Raw genomic sequence first — 19240 nt, forward strand, 5'->3', positions numbered from 1 at the left:
CTTATAATATTTTCAAAAGCAACATGCCTAACAAAGGATTTTACAAGGCAATAAAACACTCCACTAGGTAATTAAATTTTCCTAAGCCAGCTTTTGCTAGCTGCATGCTTTATTACAAGGAGAGCTATCCCAAGGGATTAACAAACTTTGTGTTGAATGTGACAAACTTTACTATATTTTTCTGGTCTTCTGAAACCTTGTAAAATATTGCAAGGGTTTGAGAGACAAATTTAGAACAAGCTGATTTAAGAAGAATAAGTTCCTAGGTATTCCAGTAAATGGTGTGGTATAATATTACAGGAAGGGTCACTTTTACCTCAAGAGCACAGTAAATCTCACAGTCAGGAAGTCCACCCTGGTGCAAAATTTAGCTCAGTTAGTGCAGTTTTGAAATTTGCTACCTTTTAGGGGATGATAATGTCTCTTTCTCTGATTTGTGAAAATTAAAACCTTGATCAACTGATGATACAGGAAGTTTAGTAAACCACAGCACCTCTGTACCATAAGATACTACTTCTTAGAGTAGCTCTGTACCTTTGATAAACTACTGAGTGAAAGAGGAAAAATTTCTGATTTGTCTGATTAAAAAATAAACAAATTAGAACTTTGTGCTAAATTAAATTCTTAGGTTGGACTGGAAAGAAACTTCATTTAATCTTTAAAAATTACATCCCAGACCCTGAGAAACAGTAAAAAGAAGGTAATATTACTAATGATTTTAATATTTATTAGAAAAACATAATTAAAATAATACTTTTGGGAAAAAATAATTCTCCTTCTGAAATCACTTATGGTATCCTATCTACTAGCAGAAACAAGATAAAAAAGACCCGTTATTACCAAAACCGTAACATTTAAACAGTGCAATTTCCAGGTTTTAACAACAAATTCTGTAGCTGTAACCAACCAAAAATTTCCATCAATTGCTAACCGGGGGGAAAGACTCTGAAACCTGAACTTCTCAGAGCATGATTAGTTACTTAGTCCACTAAATACTAACCTTCTCCTTGTTGAAAGATATGACCACCAACTGAAAACGAAACAACAGGGCAGACAAAAAGCACAGTACATGCAGTATATTGATAGAGATCCTGAGGAAAAGTATGCACATAACCTCTTCAGGGGGCCAAAAAGCATGGGCTATATAAGCACAGAACTAAATAATGTCTGGTTTCCTTAGGATTTATTTCTGATTATTAAAGTCTTTGAAGTCTAACAATACAAAAATGGCTTTAAAATTTTTTCCCTCTGTCCCTACTGGATTCTGTAATCTTTAATAAGAAAATGGATACATTGTTCAAGCTTGAAATGTTCTTCTGTACCTACTTGCCTATTTTAATGAACCTTGCAGAAATACAGCATCTTTGAAATTATTATATTCAGTCTTAGCTGAAATTAGTTGACAGGCTTCAAATTTATCATTAACACTGTCAGGCTTAAGCAAAGTTATGTACAGAGGAATACACAGAGTGGAACCCATTAGTTTTACTTCAGCAGGCACCAAGACTGAAAACACTTAGAAGAGTCACGGCAGAAGGGACAACCCACTCTTCCTTCCCCACAGCACTGAAAGGGCAGCTAGTTACCTTGCTCCTTCCTGTTAGGCTAGAAATGCAAGTTCTGATGTTTTTATCCCCAAACACAAGTGAAGGATATCAATTATTTACTAAAATATGCAAAACAAGAAGCTTTCTTCTCAGTAGCATAAAATTAACAGGGAGAGCATTATGCTATGACTCGCAGTAAACACACATGCTACAGACGACATTCTTATACCCTGATATATTGTGCTGCTGTTGCTGTTAAGATACGACTCAACCAACGGCGCCTGTTCCTCCGAATGTTTCGTCCTGCGCGTCCTCGTCCGACTGTCCACATTGGACTGGACCATTAGTGGCTCCTGGCGCTTTTTTTTCTGCTTCTGCTCTAGCAGTGCCCGCTGGAGAAAACACAAAGAAAAGCATCTGTTACTGGACTCCAAACGGTAGCAACCTACAATGAAAAACAGTGGATATCTTTACACCTTCTCCGGTCTTACAGCGGTAGCAGTTGGCGAGTGGGATATTGGGATATTGGGTAACAGGAAATCTTTCCAAAAAACCACAACTAACCCACTGCTAAAACAGCTTCTGCTGAAAACAGCAAATAATTAGAATAGATCTTTCTGAGCAGTCCAGCAGCTGTTAGAGCTTGCTTGGAAATAACCCTTGGGAAAACAACAGTGTGAGAATACTGGCTGTGAAGCAATGGGAGGGTAAGCAAGGGCATAAGGCAGAGATGCCAATTTCAGTTTCTGTAAATTAAAAGCAGGTGATTGCAAACTAGAATCAAGTGATAATACTGGACATGAGCCTAATTTAACAACTACAAAAGATGAACTTTAATTAAACACACACATTTCTCAGCTAGACCTGCTGAAAACCAAAACCTTCAGCATTCAGTGGCATCATAGGTAGCTCTCTTTGAGTCCTCTTCCACAACCTTACATAACTGAACTGTTAATTTTACTTATCCATTACCTTACCATTTGCTTGCTCCTGTACAGTGATAGTTTAGCTTGTAGAAAGGAGATGCACTAAAACTGAAGAATAAGAATGGAGAGTGGACTCTTTCAGCTCCATAAGTTATGTTGAACACCTCAACATGACTCCAAAGTAATCAGAATCAAGTATAGGATTATGGTATAAATAGAAAGTATTTGAATTTGAAAATGAGATGCTGGTAGACACGCAAGCTGCTAAAACAATGGAAAAAGAAATGTATAGAAAAGGATAAAATTAAATGCACAACATTTAACTATAAATATGACAAAGTTTTTTGAGAAGGGGACAACGAAAATCAAAGTAAAAGCAGAAACCTCAACTCCCATTAAAACTTGATGGCAGAATTCCCTCAGATTTCATGGAAGAGGTTCTGATTCTCTTTCTTGTAAAACTCATGTAGTAATACAGTAGCAAAATAGGCAACACAGTGCATAGTGGCACTAGGTTACAGCCACAAGGGCTAGACTCACAGAATGAAAAGCAAAGTATGTAAAAACTTTGTGGTTAACCTCTGTTGGCTGGCATGGCTGCCAGAACCTTCTGTCCTTTCTGGTCCATCAGTGGGGTAACAAATACATGGTAAGTCAGCTTAAAATGAGTCCAAGGCAGTGGAAATGAGAGTCACTCAAACCACAGTCATAAGTTAAATTTTAAAGGCAATTAGACTCCTAAATAAACTGTAACCTCCACAGATCTCTCTGTTGCATTTCCCCACTCAGAGGATGCAACTTCCTATCAATTACCAGATATGTGTCAGTGACTCCATTACTCCAAGATCTATACTTCAGAGAGCAAGAAGGTCCTCCTCCAAAATCTTACCTGCCTGTCAAGCTTCTGCTGACGCAGGCTGCTCCCCTCATCATCCAGAACACTGCAAAGACAAAGGGCACGTAATTGGAACAAATTTATCACTCAAAACAATGCTTAACAGCAGTCACTGGAGCAAACCCTTCCAGGAGTTATCCATACAAAACTCCCACTATGTTCCATGGAAGTTTGCCTGCCCTAACCTGCAAAAGTTGGCTCCAGAGGATCCAAATGCAGTCCATGAAAAACTGAAAAACTCTGACTCACACAAACTTCAACAAAACTATATATTCAGGCAGTTCAAAAAGAAATAAAAAAAATCCACGGTCTACACCTTGGATTCTTCTCCACTGTCTTCTTATATAAAACATCAATGTATACAGCAATGAGGTTTGATTGAAAATTTGCATATAAAGCATAGAAAAAGTGAGAAGCGTAAGAGAGCTGCTTAGCAACTCAGCAACATTTAAAATTACATTAGGAAAATTAACTGTCTAATCTTTTGCACACTGAAAACTATAATTTATTCCTGAATATCTGAAAAGTCACACTTACTGCCACACACTTCAACATTTAGAGGCTGGCAAGATAAACATCATTGCTCACTGCCATATTTCTTTCTGCTAATTGTTGCTAGTTGGGAGATTAGCTCCTGTGCATTCAATCATTTTCATTAATTAGATGTTAAAGACTGGCATTGAAATCAGAAAGCTATTTTTTGTGAAGTATTTTATCAAACTACTGACTACACTTTATTTTTCAGGAGAACAAAGGTCTCTATTGTAAGAACACTATGGTTAAACATTGAACATAGATAATTAAATCTTTTAAACAGTAATATGTCATCTACAAGGAAAATAGTGCTATAGAACAAAAACAATAGCCTCTTACAAGTAGAGTTCATTTTCTCTTACAATACATTTTTACAAAAGGTTAGTCCCTTCTCTTATAATCACTCTTAACAATCAAAAAGAAAATTAAAATCCAGGACAAACAAACCTGGATTCTGACCTACATGCAACCCAACTGTATTGCAATAAAAATTTCATAAACAATGTGAATCCCACGTATTAATATACACTCTTTAGGAGCCAGTAACATTACAGTAGGGTTGATAGGACAGTTAATAAAGGCATGCAGAATGCCACCTTTCCAATGTCAGCATTATCAGAGACATGTAATTAAGCATTCCTGGTAGCATCAGCCTTTTGCAACTTATACTTGGGTTATTTGTTACCAAAGGCTGATGTTCCACAGAATGAAACTATGCTGTTCAAGTACCTCAGGTATGAAATTACAGTCTCTTGCAGAGGTAATGCATTACCTGCAGTCCACAAAAAAAAAATTGAAGAAAAAACCCTTCACACTCACAAACATGTTCTGATTAACGTCAAGCATTCTTAACTTGATAAATTACAGAACCAAGTTATTAAAAGAAGACATACATTCCTCCATGGTATACAGTATCAGGTTTTTACAAGAGTGCTTCACTACAACTGCAATACTTATTAGCTGCACTGCTAGAAAATAAAACTACCCTAATGGATACCTTTGGCCAAACAATTGCGTAAAAGATGCCCAAGTATAAAGTTTCAGGCTTAATGGCCTGAACAAATCCTTCTCATTTCAGACAATGCTTGATAAAAAGCCAAACCCATGTAATGATGCTAATAAAGAACATAAGAACTGCAGAGGCAGCAATGCATATACCATCCTGGCATAACACATGGAATAAGGGAGCAGGGAAATGTTCTTTCTGTGGTTCTAAACCTTACCTGTGACTCCCTGGGAAGCCACAACAAGGTAAATTCAGGTTCAGGTAAACAGGCACAGCTCCTTCAATTCTCTTTATGCCCAACCTTGGCATGGTAAATGTGGCGGTTTAAATAACACAAAAGCAAACCCCAATCAGGGGAATGGTGTGATTTGCATTGATTCAGCATTCCACGAATGCAAAGCAACTATCAGATACAACAGAGGACTGCCAAAAAAGAATAAAACTCCATCCAAACACTATGGATGCCGTGACGCTATAACACCTCTCCACCTGCCCTTCTACTGCAAGATACTGTTTTTAAAGCCTCTGAATATGTGCAATCAAAGCTGAGACTAAGATCAGCATGCTTTGAAAACCAGATGACAAGCTCATCTGGAACTTCCAGGTCCTTCATTCTCCCACTTCATGTTTTATAAAGTTCTGGGTAGTTTTCACAATCCTGTTGTAAATATGCATTAATGACAAGCCTTGCATTATTTAAGCTTAACATCCAACAACTAAAATGGAACTCCAGCTTTCTTCAATGACACCGAGGTTCAACAGAATAGTTACTTCAACAATCCTCTCCCTCTCCAGGTTACTGGACTTGTATGAGCATGCCTTGCTCCCCCCAGCCAGCCACACTACTCTTCCAAATCCTTCACAGTGTAATTTTAAAAAGGCCTCATTACCACTAACTTTGTCTATTTTAGAAGTTACTCAATGCCAGTATCACCGAAAAGCTGTAATTCTGTCCTTTTCTGATGCCTGAATAATGCTTATGCAACTCCAAATACAAAGAGGATTCAATTTAGTCTATATATTCTTCTGTTATAATAACACAGCACTCCAGTTTGAGACTGTATAATTTGTCAATATTTTCTGCAGAAGTAGTGGACCTTGGAGTTGCTGATTAGCAGCCAACATTTCACTTTCCCTGATTTTCAATAGAAAAACTCTCCTAAGAGTGGGTGACGTCCAAGATATGCCATTAAGGAACATCAGGGCTTAAATACATGCATAAATAAATAAGTGAGTAAATAAATAATATAAGCTCTGTTTCCGTAGCAATTCCATCAGGTTCTCACTCTTACTGCCTTGAAAAACATCTGCAGAAGAATCTGAGATGGAAGTGTGCAAGCACCACTGACCCTTTTTCTCACACTTCAGTGAATCCTTGCAGAAAGATTTAGCAGATCATCTTACCACAGCATCTGGCAGTCCATACATTCTGTCAGATGCTCCAGGGCCTAAGAACTGAAATCCAAAAAACCTACCCTTTTCTTTCATTGGAAAACACAAAACTGTAGGAGCAGACGCACAGCCTTTGCCCCTCCCAGTCTTTCAAAAAAGCAGAATTCAGCTGCTCATCCCCATGGAAGAGTTGTGCACATGGTGAGGACCCAGCCTGTCCTGCCCAGTTTTGGAAGTGGCCATAGTTTTGCTGCTCTGTGGTCCAAATAACTGGGATGGTCAGAGAGTAAAGTCCCAGTACAGAGGAAAAACTGACTAGAAATGGCAGGAAAGATGGCAGGAAATAATCTCATAGAGAGGCTGTTAGAACAATTCTGCCTACATGTTTGATGTGATGCTAGAAAATCCCAGGAGCAGCATGAAACTCTGTCAGTCTTAATAGAGAAATATAACTTTATAATTCATGAAAATTGAATTATTGAAGAGCATGCATACATATTAGCAATCTGCACAGCACACTGAAGTATCCTGAAGATCCAGTAAGGTTCATTTTTACTCCTCTTTGATCAAGTACCGTGGCTGGCACCTTGGCTACGGCTTTGACCCATTTAAAACAGAAAGTCATTTTACACTATATATAATATTGTAAACAGCACGTCAGCTCTGCAGTAATAGTCTAGTCCAAATCCAGTTGACAAATCAGAGCTTGGATATATTTCCTCGCAGATAATTATTCAGGGAAAATCCATCCATCTATCTATACCAAACTTGAACAATCCATCCATTAGAGTTTACTGGATGTTGGGCTTAATAGCTCTGTATGGTAAAGATTCAAATTAGCCGCCTGGACCAAGGCACACAGAGACTTAAGCATTATATTTAGATACTATTATTTTCAAATTTTAAATACAGCACCTCATTCAAATATCCCCACCTCCTGTTTTCTAAAAGGAAATACATTAAATGAACATTCACCTTTGTGTCAAAGTATTACTTTTCATACCACCTTTTTAAGATACAAAATCTATTTTACTGAAACAGTTTCAACATTAAATTCAATCTACACAAAAATAGCCAGGCCTATTATGCTGCTGCATGTCATAACGAAGATAAAAATATACACAAAAATTTTAGTATTCTCAGCTTTTCATAATCTCTATTCCTTAGAAATCATTTAGAGAGAAACCCAAGACCTATCAGGTTTTAAGGATGAAACTTCATGATTACATGAAGCTCCACAATTAACTGCTGAGATGAAGGCAGAAGATTCTGCAAGTCAACATCTTGCTACATTTTACTGTAATTCCACACGGACTGATTTCAATTTAAGTAAAATCTGAAAAGCTTTAATTCAAATAACATATTTCACAGCAAGTACTTTTCCTTCACTCTTTGAACATGCAAATGCTTTCATTTCAGTAAGCCTTTGCAAGAAAAAAGAATTAAGAAGAAATGTTTTTAATTAGAATTTCCAAGATGCATGTAGTCTCTGATTTTATTTGATTTTGGTTTTTTTAAAAGAAAAAGTCTGACACAGTAAAGCAGCTCTATTGTTTCTGCCTGACAAAGAAGGCAATGCTTTTGTTCCTTCCTGACACTGCTTCATAAAGGAACATTTTCCATGACAATAACGTTTTTACCAGGACAAAGGTCCAAAATCTTACCTAGCACATCTCTGCAGCCCAGCACTAATTCAACCAAGAAGTATAACTGGTCACACAAGCAGACACATCCTACCACTACTTTCATACACTGTTTAAAGAAGTGTCACTTGCATTTTCTCTTTTTGCTGCTTCATGACAATACATTACTAATGGCAGAACCCAAAAGCTCTGTGTGAAATCAGGGACCTTTGCACAAGCAAAGTGAATGCACATAGTTAGGGAAAATTCCTTAGACAAACAGTTCCATTATGAAAAGATGAGGAATTTGATAAGAAAATGTTCCTCCCATTTAGAACACTGAACCAGAAGCAATGGAAAATTAAAGGAGATATTTTCGTCTCAAGTTTCTTCTGCCATATTGTCAATTGCCATTCAAAAACAAAGGATGATCAAACCAAACAGAAAGAAAAATACACCAGATCAATCTTCAAGATCACTCAGATCTTTCTGATGCACTCCTGTATGTTGCTGTGTCAAGAGAAACAGGTTCTGGGATCTTTTAGAGCATGACTGACTCAAAAGCACAAGAATGGGTGTGAATGTGCCATTTGAACATTACAGTCTCCAAAAACACATGAAATAAAATTCCTGTAAAGAGACAGCACTTGGCTTACTGGATACCGTCTGTCATATTCACCCAATTACACTTGTCTGTAATCTCTATAAAGTCTCTGTAGTTCCATAAAACCCAACTGCTCTGGATAATGTTACTGTTAAGTCCCTAGGAACGAGCTTTCCCACAGCACTGATGAAATGCTACTGTAAAAGCCCATTAAAGGGTCAGGGACCTGCAGGCTGGAGTCATGCTCCAGAGGGAATGGCACATAGGTTCTTCAAACAAGTGAAATTCAATGAATTCCTAACCAGTGAAGTCGGCTAAAATGCCAGCACCTGCAAGTCCCCACATAAAATAAGATCTGCTCCCCCATGTATGCCATAAGCTGAGCTCACCAGAAACCACTTCGGAGAAACATTATATCAGACACACAGCCTAATCAAAGACTCCAAAATAAAAAAAAATCACTCTGGAAGACTGCAAGGGCTCCCCTCATGGTAGGAATCATCAAAGCTTTCTAACCCCAAAGCAGTTCTTCAGCCATCCAATTTAGAGTAAAACCTGCAGCACTACCTTTATGGTAAAATGAGTAACTGCTTTTCTGGGCCATCTAAGCAAGGAAAAGCCTGGCCATTGAGGAGCAGCCCAAGGACATTCAATCTTAGTTTGCCCTTCTACTGCCAACAGCAGCAACAGCAGCTCTTGGATTTCTCCCACGCCATATTCACAGGGCAGAGAGGGCAACAGCCTGCCCTTACTGGTCACCTACCAGTCACCACTGAACTGAGCAGGGAAGTACAGACACCAGGAACTGCTGCAGAAACAGACTGCATTTTTTTATGGGAAGCTTCAGAGAAATAAAGTGTTTCACTGTGAATCTCACATGATAAATGAAAGCATGCCTGTCCAGGAACACAGCATCGCCTCCTCTGCCTGTGCAGCTGTTCCGAAGACCCTTAAAAAGACTTAAAAGGATAAAGCAAATTAACAGGGGGAAAAAGGCAGGAATGTGAACGCAGATATTTGTATGAGAATTATCAGCACCAAGTCAGCCACAAAACAGAAGAAGATGCAGAGGATCATACACTGTGACGATGATCCAAATGGCACTAAAAGTAATGCCTGCAGGGCAGATGGCTGATAGCACAGACTGCATTTGCAGTTGCACAAATAATTACAGAACCAAATGCTCTATTTTCTTTTCAAATTCTGGATGGCAAACTAGCTTAAAAATCAGCAAATTAATGAGACCTTCCTGAAAGGTTTTTGGTCCTATTTGCTTCAGTAAGGTTTATCTAAATGTCCCTTGTACATTAAGATCTATGACACTCATTATGTTTGGCAACAGTTCTGCAGATTAACTGAGAGCAAATGTACAAACAGGAACACATTCATAATTTTTTTTCTTAATTCCATGTAGATAATTGTTAAGATTAACTCCAGCCAAATCCTCAGCATGGCCACAAAATTGTCAGGGATCAGGTTAGGAAAGCTAAAGCCCTGACAGAATTAAATCTGGCCAGAGACGTCAAGGGCAACAACACAAGCTTCCATCAGTGATAAAATGAAGACTAGACAAAATGTGGGCCCTCTCCAGAAGGAAATGGAAGACCCGCTTACCAGGGACATGAAGAAGTCTGAGCTACTTGACTTTTTTGACTCAGTCTTCACCAGTAAATGCTCCAACCACACCACCTGGGTTGTGGAATGAAAAGGCAGGGACTGGGAAAATGAAACATTCCGCTGTAGGAGAAGATCAGGTTCAAGATCATCTAAGGAACCTGAAGTCCTTGGGACCTGTTGAGATGCATCTGTGGGCCCTGAGGGAACTGGCAGAGGGAGTGGCTAAGTCATCACTCATCCTATTTGAGAAGTCATGGTAGTCCAGTGAAGTTCCCACTGACTGGAAAAGGGGAAACATTACCCTTATTTTTAAAAAGGAAATAAGGAAGACCCAGGGAACTACAGTCCAGTCAGTCTCATCTCTCTTCACCTGGCAAAATCATGGAGCAGATCCTCCTGGAAACTGTGCTAAGGCACGTGGAAAATAAGCAGATGACTGGTGACAGCCAACATAGCTTCAGTAATGGCAAATCATGCCTGGCAAATCTGGTGGCCTGCTATGACAGGGCTACAGCACTGGTAGATGAGGGAAGAGAAACAGACATCGCCTACCTGAAGTTTGCAAAGCATTTGACACAGTCCTGCACAATGTCCTTGTCTCTAAACTGGAAAGGCATGGATTTGACAGACAGAGCACCCGGTGGATAAGGAACTGGCTGGATGATCACACTCACAGAGTTGTGGTCAGCTGTTCAATGTCCAAGTGGAGACCAGTGAGGAGTGGTGTTCCCCAGGGATCGGTATTGGCACCAGCGCTGTTTAACTTCTTTGTTGGCAACATGGGCAGTGGGATTGAGAGCACCCTCGGGAAGTTTGTAGATAACATGAAGCTGTGGGGAGCAGTTGACACACTGGAGGGAAGGAATGACATCCAGAGGGACCCTGACAGAGTGGAGAGGTGGGCCTGTGCAAACCTCACAAAATTCAACAAGGCCAAGTGCAAAGTACTGCACCTGAGTTGGGGCAATCCCAAGCACAAATAACAGGCTGGGTGGAGAATGGATTGAGACCAGCTCTGAGAAGAACTTGGGGGTGACAATTGACAAGATGCTCGGCATGATCTGGCAATGTGAGCTCTCAGTCCAGAAAGCCAAACGTGTCCTGGGCTGCAACAAAAGAAGCATGGACAGGAGGTCAAGGGAGTGATTCTCCCACTCTACTCAGCACTCCTGAGACTCCACCTGGAGTACTGTGTCCAGGTCTGGGACATAAAAACATATGTCTCCAACATAAGAAGGATGTGGACCTGTTGGAGCAAGTCCAGATGAAGGCCAAGAAGATGATCAGAGGGCTGAAGCACCTCTCCTGTAAGGAAAGGCTGAGAGAGTTGGAGTTGTTCAGCCTGAAGAGAAGGCTTGGGGGAGACCTTATAGCATCTTTCAGTACCTAAAGGGGGCCTACAGGAAAGCTAGAGCAGGACTTTTTACATGGGTAGGACAATGGGGAATGGCTTCAAACTAAAAGAAGGCAGGTTTAGATTAGATATTACAAAGAAATTCTTCCTTGTGAGGGTGGTGAGGCACTGGAACAGGTTGCCCAGAGAAATTGTGGATGCCCCACCCCTGGAAGTGTTCAAGAACAGGCTGGATGGGACTTTGAGCAACTTGGTCTAGTGGAAGATATCCATGTCCAAGGCAGGGGAGCTAGAACTCTTTAAGGTCCCTTCCAACCCAAACCATTCTATGATTCTATAACAGCATTTTTGCTCTGTTTTAATTAAAAGAGTACACCAAACTAGATCTCCAATTTTTACAACTTTAGGTATATGAAACCAATAGACAACGTAGAAATCAAGTCTTCTAAATGTTTCACTTTGACCAAGTTTTAAAAAACCATCATAGTCAGGTAAAAATATATTGTAAGATGGGTGTATTACAGGATATATACAACCAGACACTGAGCAAGAGCAAATAGCCCATGAAACTCTCAGTGCTGAAGGGAACAACAGGAGCTCTGCAGATACTTCAGATATGCTTTGCAGTAATGAGACACAGCTTTGAGTTAAATTAAAACAAAACTGTAGTCATTGTGAAAAAGAAACTACAGTTTAGCATCTGAAATGTCTAGGCTGACAGCTTTCAGTGAGAATGGTAAGAAGCTGGGAAAAGATCTACTGAGATGAAAAGCAAAACTCTTCCCTAAAGCACATTGCATGTTTTAAATAACTGAACTACAGGGCTGCCACTATTGCCCTGGAAAGATCAGGTGAACTAATATTTGTACAGATTCATTCTCTGCAATTACCCAGAACTGAATAGGACAGTGTATGGCAGTAAATTGCAGGTTATGAAAATAACACCTAAAGGGAGAGTGGAAGGCTGAGATATTTCTTGCCCTCCCTCAACACACACAAACTCTGAATACAATGTCAGAAAAAGAATCTATGTCCCAAAAAAGAGAAGTGAATTCAATAAATATAAATGATGGAGCAGAAACACACAATAGCCTGTGGGTGATATATGCTAAAATTGTATTTAAAGTAGTTTGATGAGAATTGCCTGAATAGGAGCAAATTGGGAAGGAAAAAAACCACTGTGACCTGGAGATACACTACCTGCAATGCAGATGGATCCAGATGACAAATGACATGACTTTCAGGAAGTGCCTTTATCGAAAACACATCGCTGCCAGCCACAGGAACGATCCAGCCCTAGCAGCCAGATTTATCTCTCAGTACCAAAATTCAGCCAATCTCATTAAAACAGTAAAATATATGCACAAACAAACCCAACCCATTAATGTACAAAGCATCCAACCACAACAAACAATAAATTAAATGAGCAGAAACTAGGAAAAAGTATTGTCTGGATAAGGAGACTGCATTTACACATACATACACTGCAGAACAGGAGTTCTCCACTTGGACCACAAGGATTCTCCCAATTCCACTGCTGCACTGGTAAAAGTTGTCACCTAGAACAGATCTCTGCATTTCTGACATAGAAAACACTGTGAGCCATTGCAATGAAGAGAAAACCTGCATAAGATGACTGCTGGCTCCTTGCCTTCCCTCTCCTATACTTGCTCTATGAAACATGGTTTTGTCCAGTTGGCAGCACACTGGACCTATTTCACATCAAACAGTGCAACCTTTCGAGACACCTGTAAAATTAGATTAACAAACAAGTTTTAACTCCTCTTGGAAACACCTTTGTGAAGCAAGAATGAAGCCTTACAGGTACAGTAATTAACCTAGAAACAATGTTGCCCTTTAAAATAATAGTATAATTGTAAAGTGTTTAACAAACAAAACACTGATCCCAGTGATAGGGTCAATGCTGCAGGTGTTCAGTGAGGCTTCTCCCTGCAGTAGGCATGCAAACACAGACACAAATATGTACATCAAACATGCTGCTGCTGAAATGGGTTATATTTGAGGTAATTCAGTAATGCAGCAAAGAATTAACAGATCCCACTGCCTACCTATGTGTTTAGGACAGGACAGGAAAAAGACAGAGTTGTATTTACTGGACTTTTAAAAGAATAGTAAAATTAAGCTATCAATTTATTCAGAATGTGAAGGCAAAGAGTATCTAGTTTCCCTTAGCTGCTTTAAAAATCAAAACTGAAGAAAAATACAGTAAGAATTGTAACTCTGATAGGAGGTGTTAGTGAATTGAAACAGTCAAGTTCCCTTTTCCTTTTTACAGGTGGTTTTACAGTTTCTATGGAATACAGTTTCTATGGGAAGACGTGTCATTTCATGATAAATACTAACCGTGAAACAAAATATTTTGTCACTTTTTCCCCCCACACATACTATCTTTATAATCCAACCTAGTACTCTTTTGCTGGAACTGAAGAAAGCAGATGTTTCATTTTGGTTTGAGATCATTCTCTGTACTACCTTCTATACAAGTAGCAAATTCTGACAATCCTGGACAGCATTTTCAGTGGAAAATGAGTTTGTCAGATCCTGGTGCCTAACTACATGATATGGATTTCGAGATTGGAAAGATGTTGATGGTTGGCAAGAGTAACAAACACCATTTGGCCTAGATTTTGTACTCAATAATGAAAATTCAGTCATTATTTCTAATAACACTCTATGCAGATGAGGTATTCCATACACTCTGATCTTCATACCCGGGCCCTGAATCCCCAAACCCATGAATTCAACCTCAGGAAAATGTTTCCACTAATTTCACACTGCACAAAAAGATGCATATGTATAAATCCCTCCAGGTTGGGATTTTTAATTATAAACTCCAAAAGACAAAGAGTTGTTTTCACAATGTGCATACATTGTGCCTGCACAAAAAGAGACTCCTTTTCAGATTCAGTCGTCCAGGTATTAACACAATCTTAGAAAACCATAGTAATAATAAGGTTGAGATGTTGACTTTCCTCTCCCCCCCCTTTTTTTTTAATGAGACAGAAGTTTTCAGTCCTGGTAGACTGATGTCTGGTAGACTGATGTCTATGGTATTTAAACATAATTTCAAAACAACTTACATATTTAATCTTTTTTTAATTTATCAGTTTCCTCTGAAAATACGATCCTGTGAGTAAACAACCTGAAGAGCATTGCCCATTTCAAAACTAAGCTAATCTTTTTCCTTTGCTTCTGTGTGCAACCAAATGTGGGTAAATGAAATCCACTCTCAAGACCTAGGAAGCAGCAGGAGACCTTTACGAGATGGTCAGAGAGTTTTCTGCAGCTGTGAAGCAAACAGCTACTGAGAAGCAGTGGCAGAAAACCAACATGGAAGCTTTACTCATAACAAGTATTAAGGATTGTTATATAAAGCTGGTCCCTCTACCTAAGGCAGTCCTTCTTTTGGGAGTTTACAGCAAAGGCAGAGATGGTGGCCACTTCAGTTGCTTCAGGTTGCAAAAAACCAAACTGATTTAGAGAAGCCTAGGGGACCAGACCTTGCTGTTCTAAGAGGAATTTACAAACTGATATATACTTCACCCAAAGAAAGACAGAAAGGCTTTGTATTCATTGAAAAAGGGAAGAGCAATGCAGCTGAGTCTTCCTCCAAAGAACCCTTAAATGCCGCTTGAAAGGTTTAGCTGACCCTGCTTCATTAGGTTATAATAAGCTTTTAGGGGGAGGTAGTTTCTTTATCTTTGTGTAAAAAACATTACCATCCTTGAACTGTTCAGGATTCCTTTAGTGGCACTGTCCTTTGCTACAGAGGTGCCCAAAATCATACCAAAGCAAGATTCATGCAACAGTTTCTTTGTTACAGTGAAAGTCTATTTTCTAGCCTGTTTTCTAGTTTTTCCTTTGAAGGTCCCTTCCAACACAAACCATTCTATGATATACCTTTCGCCTCTCTCTGACAAGTAACTCCCTGTCAAAGGTGCTATTAAGTCCAGGTGCTGTTTTGGAAGAAGGTAGCATTGGAAGGGAGGCAGCGGAAGTCAGACTACTGTCAAGCAAAGTGCAATGGCTCTAGCACACCGTTGGTAAAATTATCTCTGTTCTCTAAGGGTGGAGGAGAAAAGTATCCATTATTATAAGGCATATCAGATTTTCTTTCTTTTTGTTACATTAAATGATTTTCTCCATATCCGTGTATTACTCCCAGTCAAGGAAGCTGAACTACCAAAGGCAAATTTCAGCCTGCGTCAGCTTCTAACTTTCTCTGGTAAAAATAATTGTAGAGATAAAATAAGCAGGAGGGGGAAAGTAAAACATGGAATAATAGCATATAGAATCACATATCATAGGTTGTATTAGGAAAAGGAACAAATACTACTTTTTGACACATTTAGGAACAAACTTAACTTGTCCCATTAAACCCATATTTCTATATTCTGACCATACTTTATTTAACCCCAGATACGCTGGCATTCTTTTTTCTGTTTCAAGTCGAAGAAAATATAGTCCTTTTAACAGCAAAATGCATTCCCTACATTTGCAAACACTTGGAAGTGTCACATCAAATAACGGTCTCAACACTGTTATGCAACACACCTCTTCTTGTTCCATACTGAGATATGTACACTGCATAAAATTTGATCATCTTTGCTTTTCATAAACATTAACCGTGCTCACCAATTTGCATTTATACACCTGGTTTAGTATGTCAGCTTTAAATATTACAAATAAATTAATCAAATGTAAAACAAGTCAGATATTTGTTATTGTAATATTTTTAGTTCCATGTTCATTATGAATCATCAGAGTCCCAACTATACTTCTTCTTGACTACTCTGGGAATATTTTTGTTACATTTGACAATCATTTACCTTTTACCTAAGCAAGTGTACTGGAAGAAGTGGTATTAGACAGTACAAACAAGTGCCAGCTCTTGTGCCACACAACTGAAAGATTACAGCTGTTTGAGTCTCCTACTTCCATCATCAAAATTATTTACAAAATACAACCCAAAACAGGACCTGTCCAGTGAGAAAACTACAACAGGTAATGGAAATCTTCCCTGTGGCTTTTGCCCCCATTTCTGATACTTTCTCCCACAAAAACTTTAGTTTCCGGGGTTGTGACACTCCTTGATGCAAGAAAGATTCCAACAGCTAGAATTATCTGCCTTGATGTGAATCATAAACACACAAATCCACCTGGCATGTAGAGTTTTAAGTTCAAGTCAACTATCAAGCTAATATGTTAAGTCAGAAGTTTTTAATAAAATCTTCAATTAGAATCTCATGGCAAATGCTGCACTTGACAAATGCTCAGTTCACAAGGGCAGTACCAGAAACTGCAGAAAGTAGGGCATAGAAAACACAGGCAGGGAGGCACACATCAGGATTTTCTCCAGCGTTGTTCTAGGTACAGTATATGCTATCAATATTTCAGCAAATAAGAAATCCAAAATACTCAGGCAGTACAATCTCTAATTGATTGAAATTATGAAGTTGTCTTCATCTGGTTTTCTCAAACTACCTCCAATGAAATTACTATTTGGTCTAATAATTACTCTGGATTACTCTCTCAACACTTTATAGTATATTGCATGGCACTACAAAGAGGTGAAATGCCTTGCTACAGTGATATATAAAAGGAAAAATATGAAAAACCATTTAATTAGTAAGAAGTGCGATAACTTGAGAAAAGTAAAACATTATCTGCTCCGTCCAGCTTGACCTCTCAACATACAACCAGACAAGACATTATTTCCAAATATTTCAGTATATACACATAGATATACGTATATATATTTAAAAAAAAAACCTAGGAGAGAAAAGCTGGAAAGCTACTACTTTTTTTTAATATAGTCTGGAAAATTATCATCATTGACTGGTATGACAGAAATCCTGGATTCCTGCAGCGTTGGACAGATAATTGATACAGCAATTCTTCCTTTCATGACATAAAATTTTGCTCTACAAGATGTGTAAGACATGCAAGAATGTGTGCTGCCAGCAAGAAATGAGAATTGTGGGAAAGGCTGTGGCAGAGGAGCCAAACAGCATGCAGACTCACAGTTTCAGAGGAATCAGTGTCCCCAGAAAGCTTTGGATTTCCAGCTGAAAATCTCCTCTGCAGTATACAGCTTATAGCTGACACAGTTATTTATATATTTCAAATTACTGAAAAATTAAGAGCTAATGAGCATGACCCAACTAATTCCTATTTCTAACTGCAACTTTCTTTCTCAAATTGCTGTTCTGGGCTTCAAAACATCATCACATGAATAGCCTGCGTGGTACTCTTTGAGAGCCAAAATCAGCCCCCCAGGCAAGACATTTGAGACTCTAGAACACCATTTTCACTATATTTGAAGAAGACTGAAAATAGGGTTTGATATATGCACACCACCTAATTTTTATGGCTCTGATCCTGAACTGACTATTACAACTTAATATTGCTGGATATAAATATTGCCATCTAGGCCTGCTCAAATGGCTAAGTACTTGCACAATAAAAGCTTATAGCATGTGAAATGGTGAACACCAAAACAAAAGGCTGATTTAAAAAAAATCATTTATTTTTCTCTTTGTTTTCTAAATTGCTTGTCAGTTCCATCCAACAGTAATGAAGGAAGAATAAAAAAAAAAAAACCAAAGCAACAAAACGATTTTCATGATTGTTTTGAAAATTTCTAGGATTTCCACAAATATTTTGCATGCAAAAAGAGTAACCTTGTCTTTAAAATAAAGCATGCATAAGACAATTAGATTAAAAAAAAAGGTGTGTCAATTCTAAGTATTTATTTTTCATAAAATGGCAAGCAGCTGCCATCTGTGACTGTAACAAAATATCCAAAGGCATCAGATGAAAAAAAGATCTCATCATTTATCCCATCTACTTTTTTTTAAACTGTTCTTATTTGATTAGGCATTCTTTTTCTTTTTCACCATGTGCCAATGTCTAAGCAAATAGGGTACCATGTTTTATAAACCGAAGGACAGCTCTCATACAAAGCCACGAGCATCCTTTGCCATTCAGTGCATTTGACCTCTCAAAATACACAAAGGACACAATATCAGCATATTATCCAAGGAATTAAGCAGTGTGATTCTCATTAAGGTTGTGGCACTAATCCCTGCACATTGTGTACTGAAAATTTATGCTCAAATGATATATTTCTAGATATTGGTAGAAATTACAGTTCTCTAGAATCAGATTATAATTATATAGGATTGTAAATTGTACATTTGTCAGTTCCTAGAAACCAAATGGGCAGCAAAATCTGCAATTTTAATGTCTGTTTTCACTCTAGATACAGATACAGAGAACACTGCAGTTCATTTACCAATTAAGACAAAAACTGTTTCCCTTGTCTTTTTCTTCTCTTTTCTCCGAGATTCAGGCATATTATGAACTCACAGAAAGACAGGGATAAGTTTATTGCCAGAAATAACACAAGGAAAATCTACTTACTCACTACATAGAATAGACAAAGTCTGCTTTTTAAAACATAATTCAGATGTACAGGAGATTTTGTATCACTGGGTTTGTGTAGTTTTGGGTTTTTTTGTTTTATTCCCTTTGTTTCTTAAAGGAAGATGAATGATAGTCACACCAAATTTCAATTTGTGCATTCAACCTGTGGAGCTCAAATTAATCTCCAATATTCAATTACATTGTGACAGTTACTGTTTCCTATGTGGTTACAACTTAACAAAAAAGCTGAGAGAGAGAGAGAGAGAGAGAGAGAGAGAGAGAGAGAGAGAGAGA

The 19240-nt window shown here is 38.4% G+C and overlaps 1 protein-coding gene across 7 annotated transcripts in view; it reads right to left on the minus strand.

Annotated features, from left to right (window-relative positions):
* TUB (tubby bipartite transcription factor) overlaps positions 1 to 19240 on the minus strand; it is a 159517-nt gene that overhangs the window by 47996 nt on the left and 92281 nt on the right. For all 7 annotated transcript variants that reach the window (XM_027700710.1, XM_027700729.1, XM_027700720.1 and 4 more), the window contains exons 2-3: positions 3363 to 3414; positions 1777 to 1939 (exon numbers count right to left, since the gene is read on the minus strand). In XM_027700710.1, coding sequence (XP_027556511.1) covers positions 1777 to 1939; positions 3363 to 3414 — 215 coding nt within the window. The remainder of the gene's footprint in view (positions 1 to 1776; positions 1940 to 3362; positions 3415 to 19240) is intronic.

This window comes from Neopelma chrysocephalum, unplaced genomic scaffold, assembly GCF_003984885.1.
Source record: "Neopelma chrysocephalum unplaced genomic scaffold, ASM398488v2 Primary Assembly neopelma1_24, whole genome shotgun sequence".
Lineage (NCBI taxonomy): Eukaryota > Metazoa > Chordata > Aves > Passeriformes > Pipridae > Neopelma > Neopelma chrysocephalum.